Source organism: Emydura macquarii, unplaced genomic scaffold, assembly GCF_026122565.2.
Source record: "Emydura macquarii macquarii isolate MOO-44397 ecotype Brisbane River unplaced genomic scaffold, CSIRO-AGI_Emac_v2 contig_2636, whole genome shotgun sequence".
Taxonomy (NCBI): Eukaryota; Metazoa; Chordata; order Testudines; family Chelidae; genus Emydura; species Emydura macquarii.
This window is the reverse complement of record NW_027132773.1, coordinates 14,185,393-14,199,497: the sequence shown is the minus strand read 5'-3', so window position 1 is coordinate 14,199,497 and position 14,105 is coordinate 14,185,393. Positions and strand designations below refer to the sequence as shown.

General features: G+C 37.9%; 1 protein-coding gene across 3 annotated transcripts in view; it reads left to right on the top strand.

Moving 5' to 3' along the window:
- Nucleotides 1-14,105, top strand: part of PNPLA8 (patatin like phospholipase domain containing 8) — a 65,197-nt gene that overhangs the window by 9,876 nt on the left and 41,216 nt on the right. For all 3 annotated transcript variants that reach the window (XM_067564204.1, XM_067564206.1, XM_067564205.1), the window contains exon 6: nucleotides 6,179-6,350. In XM_067564204.1, the coding sequence (XP_067420305.1) occupies nucleotides 6,179-6,350 (172 nt within the window). The remainder of the gene's footprint in view (nucleotides 1-6,178; nucleotides 6,351-14,105) is intronic.

Sequence of the window (14,105 nt, the reverse complement as noted above, 5' to 3'; positions counted from 1 at the left end):
CTTGTTGATCTGATTCTACATAGTACACACTAAAAATATCTAAGAAACGTAATTGTTGAATAGAACTTATTATTTTTAAGATAAAAATGGATACTTTTTGCACACAAATTATTAAGGATCTGTAGGTTGTACACAATAACTGAATGATTGTGAGTAAAGTGGGAAGGCTTGTCATGAATATATTAATATGTCAGCACTGTAGGTATTATCATCATATTATTACCATGGTTTGATTTTCTTTTTAAACGTGATATTTCTTTAAAAAGTGAGAGTCATGGTGAATATACTTGTAATGTGGGTTTTTTTTAAAAATTGTTTTAATTTTAGTAGGGCTGTCAAACGATTAAAAAAATTAATTGTGATTAATCGTGAGGAAAAAAGTTGAGATTAATCGCATGGTTAAACAATAATAGACTACCATTTATTTAAATATTTTTGGATGTTTTCTACATTTTCAAATATAGTGACTTCAATTACAACATAGAATACAAAGTGTACAGTGCTCACTTTACATTATTTTTATTACAAATATTTGCACTGTAAAAAAGATAAACAAAAGAAATAGTATTTTTCAAATCACCTCATACAAGTACTGTAGTGCAATCTCATCATGAAAGTGCAACTTCCAAATGTAGAATTATGTAATCAAATATAACGTAAAGTAAACACTGTACACTTTGTATTCTGTGTTGTAATTGAAATCAGTATTTTTGAAAATGTAGAAAAACATCCAAGAATGTTTATAATAAATTTAAATTGGTATTCTATTACTGTTTAACAGTACAATTAAAACTTCGATTAATTGCAATTAATTTTTTTAAATCAATGTAATTTGTCTTAAATTAATCTCTTGAGTTAACTGCACTTAATTGACAGTCATAAATTTTAGCTGTTTGCCTCCCCACTTCCAGGGAACAGCCTTGCTACTTACTGAGATTCTTTCCTATGTGTCAGCAGGAGTGGGGCTGTACACAGCAGATGTCCAAGGTACCTGAAGAGACCAGGCTGAAGATGTACAGTGAATTTTGGGCTGGGGAGTGGAAGCAGTTTTGCCTCTCTTCAGAGATTCTGGCAGCTTGTAGGAGGGGGCAAATAAGCAGTTTAATCTGCGAAAGAGAGAACCATCACAGGGTGAATAACAATTACAGAGAAGTGCTGAGCTCTTACACTTGTTCCTATGTCAGGCCGCAATCCTGGCCTGCTTGTCTCCACTCCTCTTCTGGCAGCTCTTTGATCTTTCTCCCACTTGGAGAGAATACAGAACCTATGTTTCCCTCCACCCCTTGTCTTATTTTCACTCATAGAGTTGGTTTCCTTCAACCAGCCTGTTGATCTCCTCTGTAGCCCTTTCATTCTTGGAAGGTGATATTTCTCCCCCAAGCTGCCAGATTCTGCTAAGGCGGGCACTTACGCTTCTTTGCCCATCCATGCTGTACATCTTAAGCTACTATTCAAACAACAGTATGTTATTTTCAGGAGCCCCTGCTACTACCCCATGTTGATTCAGAAAATAACCTTAAGAAGAGGGCTGATACTTCTCCTTAAAAAAGAAGAGCGGTTCCAAAATCATCTTAGTATAACAGTTTTTTTTAAAAAAAAGCCAAAACTGACCACTTAATCACCCTGGTGTTCACTTTTCAAAAAGCAATGTTAAGCCAGTAACAAAGGCTGATGTAAGTGGTATACTGTAGGTTACAACACAATACAGTTAGGTTACAAAACAGTGTAGCTCACCTCATTTCCCTTGCTCTATATTTCTCTTCCAATGTAATCTGTTCCCAAAATATATTAGCTAGCATCACAACCTGAAATATTTCAGTCTGACTTTCCATGGAGAAGTACTGAGTTGAATCATAAACGTCAGAGAGAGAGAGAGAGAACTTCAAGATTTAATAGGCAGTTTAAAGTAAAGGCCATTTATTCATGTCTGAATACTGGTGACATTATTGAATAATTTTTGGAAACCCTCTTAATCCATCACTAACTTCACACTCAGCTGCCCTCCCAATGATCTGCCATGTGCCATCTATCTGTCTCCTCACTGGTCGTCTCTTACTATGATGACCCCTCACCATTCCTTCCTTTTATGATCACTTTCTTGAGGTTATTTCTAGCTCTAAGTCTGATGTAACCAAAGTACACAAGTTTGCGCCTATTGATTTCCAAGAGCAGTGTCCATTTCTGTCCAATAACATTTCTAACATAAGTGTTCATCTTTTCTGTCCAAAGATATGCAAAAGTCTTTGCCAGTGCCACATCTCAAAGGCTTCAGTTCTTCTTTCTTCTGTCAGCAGCGTTAGTTTCCCATCATTCACATTCTTAATTCATAAGAATTAAGCTTTTCACCAATTGAACTTTTGTATATTTTGAAATGCAAGTTTTTTTCCAAAATTTCTTGGGAGGTGAGCCATCCCTGTCATCTTTTGTTTTCTCTGGAGAAGTCTCCTTGGTTGGATGTGTATGATCCCAGATAATTAAATTCATGTGCTGCCTCTACAGCTTGACCATTAATCATGATGTCTGTTTGCGTCTGAGTGAGTGTACATGCCTTTTGTTTTTGCCACATTCAGGAATAGTCCATATACCTCGCTAACTATTTTTACAGACCCCAACATTCGTTGCATTACATCAATGGTTGCAGCAAAGAGCATCGTATCATCAGCGTATCTGAGATCAGTTAAGAAGTGTCCACCAGTGGAAATCCCAGTTCCTCCCACTTCATCAAAACCTTCCAGGGTTTGTCTAATACTAAATTCTGCATACATGTTGGAAAGATTTGGAGCAGAATGCACCCTTATCTCAAGCCTTCCTCACTGAAAAATCAGTCGCTTTCGCCTGTTGCTTGTTGACAGTAGAGACTAATGATGAGTTCAGTGAGATGCTTTGGAATCTCCTGGTCTGCAAGTATACTCCACAGATGTTCATGTTGGATTGTATCAAATGCTTTGGAGCCATCAGTGAAAAACAGAATCAATATCTGATTATACTCCCTGCATTTTTCAATATTATATCAAGATATTTGTGATTTGATTACATGTGCCTTGTTCCTCTCTGAAACACTTGTTGTGGTAGTTCTGCTATCATTCACCTCCTGTGATCCTGAATGATGTAGAGCATCACTTTACTCACATATAGTATTAGAGAGATGGTACATTAGTTCTTATTCTCTGTTATATCCCCTTTCCTTGGTAAGGGCAGAAAGATTCCCTGTATGCCGTCATCCAGCCAATTTCAAGTCATCCATACATCAGTGCAAATTTTCCACATGAGATCAGTACCTCTGTCACCAATCTCTTTTAGCAATTCTGCTGGTACATTACCTATCCTTGGTGCTTTCCCAGGTTTCATTTTCATAATAGCACACGTCACTTCCTCTTGCAGTAATGATGACTTCAGCTCTGTATTCTCATTTCTATCATCCTGTATTGTAAGTGGCTCCAGTGAGGTGTACAGATTGCATAATAATCTCTCCACCTGCATTTGATATCACCTTCAGTAAGAATCTGGCCAAGAATGATGATCTTTATGCTTGGTGGTGGGGAAAACTTTTTAGTAAGAAATGCGACCACTGTGAAAATAACTTTTTGTATTATTTCTCTCTATATAATTCTCAAGGTCCTCACATTTTGCCCTCGTCTCATCTAATCTGCCTGGGATCTGTCTGCTTCAATTCCTTTTGTTCTCTCCTGCATTTTTTGGTCTCCAAGCTACTTTCTTCACACTGCATCATTTTTTGCCTGCTCAAACACTTCCTTTAACCATGGTGCAGTCTGACACTGACGTTTTGAAATGTGCTTTGACAGATTCAAGTTTGGTAGTTTTAATTTTATTCTAAAGTTTGATGGGGTTGTTCTCTTTCACCTGTGACAAAGACTCTAACCCATACTGTACAAAAGTCATGTAGTTTTTGTTGATTTTGGACAAGTCCAGATGCAGTGGACCCACCAAACCTCTTATCTTCTTGTTTTAACTTCGGTGCTAACAGTTGATAATCTGACCCGCAGTCTGCACTTAGGAAAGCAATTGTCCATCAGACACTCAATCTCCAGTGTCCCAATATTATTTGATAGTCTGTTTGGTTCTTTGTTGTGCTGTCAGCTGATCTTCTTGTATATAAATGTCTAGGATGTTGGGTGAAGATGGTGTTTGTAATGATCAGATGGTTGGAACTTTCTTCTCTCATTTTGTAAACATAGACCATTGTTCCCATTACTTCTTTATGAAAGCATACAGCTCCAACCTTTGCATTTAAGTTCCTAGTTACAGGGGTGGTATCTTTGCTTGGTGTTTGAATGAGTGTCTCTTCAAACCATGTATAGAATTTATCAGTTGTGTCATTATCAGATGCTGTCATTGGGTCATAAACCTGTATGATTGCATATTAACTAACTTAGCTCAAAGGTGAATTGTAATGAGTCAGCAAAAACAATGAGAGTCCTGTAGCACTTTAAAGACTAACAAATTTAAAGCAGGCATAAGCTTTCGTGGGCTGTAACCCATTTCATCAGATGTAAGGAATAGAAATCAGATCACAGGTGTGTATATATATACATATCCAAGGCTAAGGAACAGCAATGGGGAAGTAGTTGAGGCTTATTCATAACCGTTGATTAGGAGGTGAGATTGTGTGAACAATGACAATTACTTCTTGTAATGAGATAACCATTCCAAGTCCCTATTTAGACCCAGTTTGATTGTGTCAAGTTTGCAGATCAGTTCAAGCTCAGCAGTTTCTCTTTGAAGTTTGTTTTTGAAGTTTTTTTGTAGAAGTATGACAACTTTCAAGTCATTTACAGAGTGTCCTGGGAGATTGAAGTGCTCTCCTACTGGTTTATGGATGTTTCTATTTTTTATGTCTGATTTGTGTCTTTTGCGTAGTGACAATCCGGTTTGGCCAATGTACATGGCAGAGGGGAATTGCTGTCATTAGTAGATGTGCAGGTGAATGAGCTCTTTATGGTGTGGCTGATGTGGTTAGGACCTGTGATGGTGTCACTAGAGTCGATGTGTGGGCAGAGTTGGCAACGAGGTTTGTTGCAGGGATATGTTCCTGGGTTAGTGTTCTTGTATGGTGAACGGTTGCTGGTGAATATTTGCTTACAGACAGCCCCCCAACCTGAAGCAAATATTCACCAGCAACAGTACTTGCTGAATCCAGAAATTCTTGTTAGACTTGGGGTAGATCTTGGCGTTTCTTCTTTGCTGCTGAGAGAGAAATTACTTCAGAAATAGTAATTAAAATCTGGTCATATTCTGGTCATATTCAAGAGACACTGCACATTGACAGAGTACGCAGGGATATGATTGTTTTCCAACTGCAAAGTGACTAGATCGCAATGCCAGTCACTTTCACAACACTAGGGAACATTTCTTAGTAGAGATAAGGAAGACTCCCTCAGTGTGTTTGTGTTGACACGGTAGAACAATAATGCCATGATGTCATAGATGCTGTCCTGCCCTTAAACCAACCGTGATGCACTTGTCGGCATTGTTGCAAGTCCATTCTGTGGTATTCTGCAAGCGTACTCTTCAAGTACCATTGAATCTTATTTCACAACAGTTCAGGGTCAGGCTATTTTGATACACACTAGGTGGCACTGTGAATGAATGGCTAACTATAAATCTGTTGCACATAAATATATTACAAAGCACTTCAAGCTTTTCATTTTTCAGAGCTTTCTGGAATCTTCTTCACATCTTTGTTTAATATCTTTACTGAACCAATGAGTTTGTCAGACATTCTGTATGTAAAGAGTGAAAAATAAAAAACATGATTTGATTTTAGGCTGTTTATATAGCCTAGACTTCATATATTAGTTTGCCTCTTCAAACCAGAAAAGGGATTTAACTTGATACTTGTATTGTATTTATTTTGTTTAACTTTTTGCAAAAATAAATCAAAACTGTATTTTATTGTTTCTTTGACAAAACTTTCTGTAATTTTTATTGCTGAAAGTAAAAGCTGTCTCTTCCAGTTATGCTCCTCCAAACAAGTTGATATAATCTTTGAACAAAAAATGAGCCTGTGACATAACTGTCACTTGATTATGCCTTTTAAAGGAAAATATTACAATATATGAATTATCATGACTTCTGTAACTTATTATTTTAAAATAAATAATACAGTGTTGTTATGTTATCCCAAGTTACATTTCAAATTTTATTTTATTTTTTTCAGGTGCGATATTAGCATTTATGTTGGGGTTGTTCCATATCCCCCTGGATGAATGCGAGGAACTATATCACAAGTTAGGATCAGATGTGTTTAAGCAGAATGTCATTGTCGGGACAATGAAAATGGGTTGGAGCCATGCATTTTATGACAGTGATATCTGGGAAAAGATGCTCAAGTAAGTTAAAAGTGACTTTAAATCATTTCTGAAAATCTGTGGTCTTGTTGCTTTAATTGTCAACAAAAGTTTAAAAACACAGCTCTAAAAGGGCAAATCTTTCAAAAAAGCTGATTGTTTTCATTTAGCCAAAGTATCTGAAAGCCTTTAATGCAATGATTCTTCTGTTTCCAGGGAATAAAATGAGCTATGGTGCACTACTTTCTGATTATATGCCCATATGCTTTCCAACTTTGCTCATTCTGATTCATTATATGTCTGCTACAAATCTTGCTGGCCACCTGCTGTGCATTTTCCCTACAGGAAAAGTGCTAAAAGTGAAATAATAGGCTATGTCAAGCATCCCCCATTTTAAGTGCTACATTATGAATCTTCTTGCCTATTGCTTTTTTCTTTATAAAGGAAAAAACCCACTAGGCTATTGTGATGAAAACATATACCTGCTGTATAAAAGCTCTCTCTATAAAGTGAAGAGCAGTTGGTTTTCCATGTATGTAATAGCAGATAATAATTTAGGAAATACCATTTGGTGAAGAAATGCATTTAGTTTATACACACACAAATCATGTTTAAAATAGTCTTTGTATTAATAATTCATTGTGTATTTAGAGTGGCATGCTTCTTGGAAATAGTAAAGTTAAGAAAACCTATGTAAACATTATGGAGCAAAATTGTTTACATTTTAAACTTTTGGGCTCTTTTGACATGAGAGATGAATAACATTTATTATCAGTCAGACTATAATGGGGGACAAAGATGATGCCAAATTTGGTCGAGCTATCCTTCTGTCATTGTGTACATGAACTCCAATCCTTTCGTCTATTTAACTGTTTGAGAGTCATCAAGAATGGAATGCACATGTGCAAGCACTCAAGGAAGAAAAAAGTTACTAAAGTTTCGTAACTGTTATTCTTTGAGGTGGGTTGCACATGTCTATTCCATGACCCACCCATGACCTACCCCTCTGCAACAGAGTTTCCAGAAAGGAACTGAGGAGACCGGGGGGTCGGCTGGGCCCTTTATACTGATGCCAGCAGCACGCGGCAGCAGAGGATACTCAAGCCACCCCAACAGGTACCACCAAGGGAAATATTTCTGGTGACTGTGCATGGATGCACGCACACAAAAAATGGAATGGACATGTGCAACACACCTCAAAGAGCAACAGTTATGAAAGGTTAGTTATCATTTCAGCTAAAGTTCAACCATCTTAAGCAAAAGAGAGACAGGGAATCATTCTACTGAAATAGACTCTTACATTAAGATTCCTCATGAGCTAGTTTCTGATATAGTCAGAAGTAATTGAAATACAGCATAGGAGTAAAGACAGTTAAAAAGCATAATGTAGAGAAGTGTTTCACTATTGAAGTAGAAGAGAAAAACATGGAGTTGGAGAATCCTGCAAGTGAGACATCTTCAGCATCACTGTTATCCCCAAAACGTTACCTTGATGATATCTTCAGTCATTGTTCCAGGCCTCTGAGTAGCTCTTCAGCCTCAGTCAGGAGTTCTTTGTCTTTGACATCCTGAAAATGGCCAACACCAATATTTGAATATGCCATAAAATCACAGTTTAAAGGCAAAGAGAGGTACTTGATAAGAAAGTTTTGTCTTCTAACCTGTGGCAGAATGGAGGGTGATAAACCCCTCGGTGTCTCTGCCACCCCCGACCCAGCTGCCTGAGCTGGAGTAAGCTGGGCCAGCAGCACCCCAGACAGCAGGGAAGAGGGCAACAGCAGAAGGTGCTGATTAGAACAAGCCAGGACCCTGCCTAATGGGGCAAGCAGGAACAGCTGTTCCCCTAGCTGGAAGAAGCACATAAACCAGCCAGGGAGAAAACAGAGAGAGAGAGGTGTGGCCAGGGAGGAGGGTAGGAGCCCTTCACCTTAGTTTGCCTCCTGGCCAGAAAGGGTGAGCAGCCCACAGCCTCAGGGCCAAGCAGGCCCGATTCGGGAGTGGAAATTGTACCTGCACACTGTAAATAAATGAGCACGGGTGATTGCGCTGGGTGACACCTGCAGGTCCTCTTATTTTGGAGAGGCAAAACCACCCAGAGGAGCCAGAAGGGTAGGGGGGCCCGTGGCAATTTTTCACACTACCATACCTGGAATGTATGATAAAATAAATAATTTGGACCTCTTTGTCTTGGATATTGTCTTCCAGACATCTTAAGCTTACAGGTCCACTACTGGGTCTGCAAATGAAGAAACATAATATTAAAAAACAAAACGAAAACCAATGTAAAATGGTTGGTTGAATATGAAGAATGACCCAATAATGGTGACAAGCACCCATTCAGGAAAAATGCATTCCTAATTAGTTATAGTTTTTCTTTCTGAAAGGAAAATCACAAACTATTGTGTCCAGACAGCTGAAGATGCTATCCAAGAATTCAGAGAAAAAAGCGTAACCAGGAGATATTAATCATTTGGCCAGACAACAAGAAAGAAAAAGATGAGAATTTTCTTAGGTGCAGTCATCTGATATATTTGTCCATTCCTATTTAAACCTCATTTATAAAGAAGTATCATCTAACATAGTCCAGTGCACATTTTTAATTTTCAAAAATTCTTCCCCATCTACCATCACTCTCAGTGTTGGATGGTTGAAAAAGAAGGATTGATCTTCAGCTTCCCAATTATGCTCAACGGAATCTTCTCAGGAAGATTGTCTCCACTTTTGCATCCATTTGCCCTAAATGTGAAACTTGTACTGAGCACAAGGAGAACACTTTGCTTGAAACAAAGCATGCATTGTATGTGAGCTACAATATAGTGAGCCTTTACATTTAACAAAAGAAACTGAGTGGTCTTGGAAGGACTTTTGACAGATTCGACTGCCGACAATACTGCCATGTTGTCACTAGCAGTCGGGCTTAACCTAATTAACAAATATATGAAGCTCCAGAAGTACACAAAAGAAAACACTATTCAGAGATGTTTCTAATGCATATATTTCTATTGCAGTCATTATAACTGGTCTCTAATACAAAAATCATATATTGAGCCCAGACAAGGATGAAGAAGATAAAATTTAAGATTGAAGAGCCAAATTTATATCCAAAATCTGTTTCTAGGTTGTTGCATTTCATTACATCAAAATGGTGGAAAGTAGTGGAAGTAAAATCCCATAAGACAGAACAGCTAAATTAGAATATTATCAATGTTTAACATACTTGCACTTTCGTTCATCCAGCTCAGCATCAGTTGAACATGTTTATATCACATTCTGATTTATTTGGTCAAACTTCATAATAGGTTAGTTGCTGGAAAAAAGTAAATAAATCCTTAAAAGTGCATTTTCTCTAAGAGAAGATACAGAATAATGGAGCCTAATCAGTTAGTAGACTGGGACATGATCATTGTGAGCTTTCAATTTTGGACAATACGTGTTAATTTTTATGTTTGAGATATAAGTGTGCTTTTGCATGTTTACATGGATAGCATGTTATATTTTGCTTTTAAGAAAATCTTTGGCGTTTCTCCCCCAGAAAAATTCCTTCCTTCCCTGCTCCCTTGGATGAGTAAAATCAAAATTACCGTGTCTGAAAATGCTCTATACACACTTTTATGAAAATGAAAATTTATTGTTGTTATAAAGAACACAGGAGGAAGACAGTTTATTGGTTGAGTACTCTGGTCCTGTACACTTTTTGTGATGTGGAGAGTGTCGTGGCATGGCAATCACTGTCATCTTCATGTTGTGCATTTTGTCTACAAATTAAACTGAAATTTTAAAATCCATGAATATTAATTTGCTAACTGTTGACCTGATCGTACAATGAGATCTGGGAGGACTCCAGGCAGTGTCTATGCCTACACAGTGTTCCACTGAGTTCAGCGGAGTTCCACACAGGTCACCCTGCAGCAGGAGGGCCTTAAAATATATACTAAAAAAAAGATTATTCAGATTGGATGGAATTTCTCTAGACACTTCAGTAAAGAAATTAGATTAAGCTCACTTCCAGTCATTGCAGAATATACAAGGCAATTTAACTTTACATGCCTTCTTTGTGCAAACTTGTTCTATTTAAAATACACAGGTAAATTACAGTTTGTCTGCCTTGCTTGACATCTTAGGATAGCTAATATAAAATTTTCCCTAGTATGTATTAATAAAAACATTTTTGATAGAACAATTTTAATAAAAGTAGTAAAGTTAATATTTTATTTACAGTTGTGGGGCATATGTTATAAAGCCTACTTTGGAAAATTACAACTAATTTTGGTGAACAATAACTTTTTGCTATAAGTACTGTAGAGAATTTGCTTCAGTATTAATCTTATGCGTATTTCTAAGTGTCTTAATTTTAACTGAGCCACCTACTTTGCTTTTCATTTAATTTGATATCTTCCCATTATAGCATCATTAAGATCATTACATTTATGACATGTAGTTACTTTTACTATTCATTTCCATTTTCTTCCTGCGGAAAGCAAAAGCATGCTCCCTTTTTTTATGTAAATCAACTTACATAATACCATACTGAGTTAAATCTGCAGGGAAAAATAGTGGTATAGTTTTGTTCTGTATTTCTTGGATTTTGCATTGACATGAGTTTCAATGTGTTTTTGTTTTGTTGTTCTTGAATAGTGTCTATTATTTGCAGAAGAATTACATGGGAGGCAGCAGCAGTGAGGGTTTGACAAACTGGCCAAAATGCTGGTATACTTAAGGGAACTGATTTGTGTATGAAAACAGAGGATCACCCAGCAGAGGGTAGAGTAGGAAGTTGCACTGATATTATGCATGTGTCTAGGGCTACTGGAGAAAGCTTACCCCAGATGAATACTTCTTACACCTGTACAATAACTGTAATCTCTACTGCTCTCCAGGGATGAACTAGTGCTCAGGGAGTGTGGAGACCAGGCAATGCCCCAGCCAGTTCAGACATACTCCTTTGGGCTTTGCAGTACTGACTCAACAGTGACCCTCTTTATTCACACGCACATTATGGCTGTCTCCTGTGTGGGTTTAATAATAGCACTAGGATCTTCCTGTACCCTCTTCTCCTCTGCCTCCTTGCCATGAGAACTTGGTCAGAGAGAGTCATAATTTTGCACTTGAATGGAGATCTATTTGTCCACATAATGTAAGCTTAACTGGGTTATAAAACACTGGAATGTTTGTTTCTTTGATCATCAAGTTCCAGAGGGTTAGCAACAGGACTTGTATTTTTATTCCCCTTCCCAAAGACATTCAAGTGTGTGTGGGAGTAGAGGGAGGCTCTTTATCACACTGGACCCCAGTTTTACTGTCCTTCTCTCTTCCTTTTTAAAAATATACACACAAAGTTTTATTCAAGACAGATTAGTGCCATCATCTATTATTAGATCCAGTGTTGTTTAGTATATTAATTTAATGAACTGGAAAGGAAGGTGAGCGGTAACATAGCAAAATTTGCAGTTCACACAAAGTTATTTAGATTAGTCAAATCCAACGAGGCCTTCAGAGGGATCTAAACAAGTTAGGTGAATGGACAAGACTGCAACAAATGAAATTCACTGTTAATAAATGCAAAGTAAAGCATGTTGGAATGAAAAAATGCAAACTGTTTTAACACCTTGCAGGTTTCTAATTCACTTTATTAATTCAGGAAAGGGACCTGGGTGTCATATGGACAACTCAGTGAAGACCTGTGCTCAAAAAAGCAAATAGGATTTTTGGATGCATAAGAAATGGGATGAATGATAATGCAGAAAAGATTATGATGCCATTCTATGATGTGGTGATGCATCCTTATTCAAGAAACTGTGTGCAATACTAGTCACCTCATTTGAGAAAGGATAGGAGAGTTAAAGGGGATTTAGAAAAGGGAGACGTTATTAAGGGCATGGAAAACATTTTAAAGGAAGAAAGATTGAAAAGATTGGGATTGTTTACTTTTGAAAAGAGAGAAATGAGAAGGGGCATAACAAAAGTATATAAAGTAATGAATAGTATAGAAAAGGTAATCCAAAAAAAAGGGGGACACTGAATGAAATTAAAAATGGGCTAATTCAAAACTAGTAATAGACCACTGGGTGAAAATTAGACTGTGGAACTCATTGCCACAGGATGTTGTTGAGGCCTTATGCTTAGCAAGATAAAAAATGAATTGGACGCTTATGTGAATATTAAGAATATCCAGGGTTATAAATAGTTAATGCTAACAAATTGGTAGGGGATTCTGGTACAACAGTAAACTTTCTCTGGCTGAGTAGGTCTTGAAAAATTGCCCAGTGTCTACTATCCCAAAGGCTAAGCCTGCTCTTCAGGGTGTAATACACCAGTTGTCCAATGAACTGGTGAAATACACCAGTTGTTCCCATGGGCAGTTCCCTGTCCCAAGCCTCATCCAAGCCATTGACCCCTTTTACTTGATTTTCCACTGGTAGGGTATCCTCTACTTGGATCCACAGAATCTAGGCTCTATAAACAAATCAGAGAACCTGAGACTCATAGTCTTTAAAGTCAGAAGGGACCATTATGATAATCTAATCTGACCTGCACAACGCAGGCCACAGAACCTCACCCACCCACTCCTGTAATAGACCCCTAACCTTAGAAGTACCCAGGTTTGTGAGGCACCTTGCTACCACCTACCCTTAGCATGAGGAGCCCTGTGTGTGCCTGCTGTGAGTCAGCTCCCCAGCTCTCCTGGCCATGGGCAATAGGAGCACTCCCTTCTAGGCCTTACAGTCTTTCCACAGGTTAGCAACTGGCACACTTCAACCTGTGAGCATCTTCCTGGAGTGTACAGCTTCTGGTCCACTGGACACCCAGGGTATTCAGATCTGCTGCTTCCAAAAAAAAGTACACCCCAATGTACCAGTTCCATCTTAGATCAGTGCCCCACTTAATGCACAGCACTTAGATATGTTTATAATTAAATCAAATATAATTATATAGAGATTTAAGTAGTAGCAAGTAGAAATATTGGAAACAAATGTTTAAATATAAAGTAAAATTATAACAGGCATTTTAGAGCCTAGACTTAAATACTCATGTATTCTAGAGTTATGCTCCCCCAAAATCATTTCAGTGCATTACAACCAGATTTGGCTGAAACCCTCATTTCATGAGACAGAAATGCTGTCATCTTGCCTCCTAGATGAAGTACTCCAGTGTTTCTTTGTCCTCCCAAAATATACCAATCCTATCCTGTCTTTCATTCATCAACAGGAACACTCCCCTCCGTATGCTGTTTGTAGATTTCCTTTCTTGTAGATTTTCACAATCTCTCATTGTATTATTTCATGCAAATAGTCATATAGTATGAGGCATACAATATACAATACCCAAATGGCCAGATAGGTGTCTGCTAGCTCCCTCATGAAAGGAAAATGTCCAAGGTATGTCACCTCCTGGTGTCCTGCATTAATATGAAGACCTTAAGAACATAATTTTTGGTATAGGTTTGTAACTCCTTAAATATTATCCATACATATGTTTCTCAATGATTATAACAACCAGCTATCAGCTCTCGGTAGAGGCCTTACAGGACATGTTTTGGTGAACTATTATGTGTACTTCTGACCAAGGGGTGTCCCTGTAAAGCCGTATGCACCTTCTACCAGTTGTTACCAAAGAATCCCTGGGTCACAGAGCCACCTTACCTAATGACTGTGGCAGTGCTGGAACCGTCTTTGTAGACTTAAGAAGACAGCACCACATTGGTTTAAACTTTGGGTTGTGTTCAGAAGGTTTTTTGGGTCATTATGAGGGCTAGAATTTTGTATTTAAATGAAAGCTTGGATTCTGCAGAATCTGAAG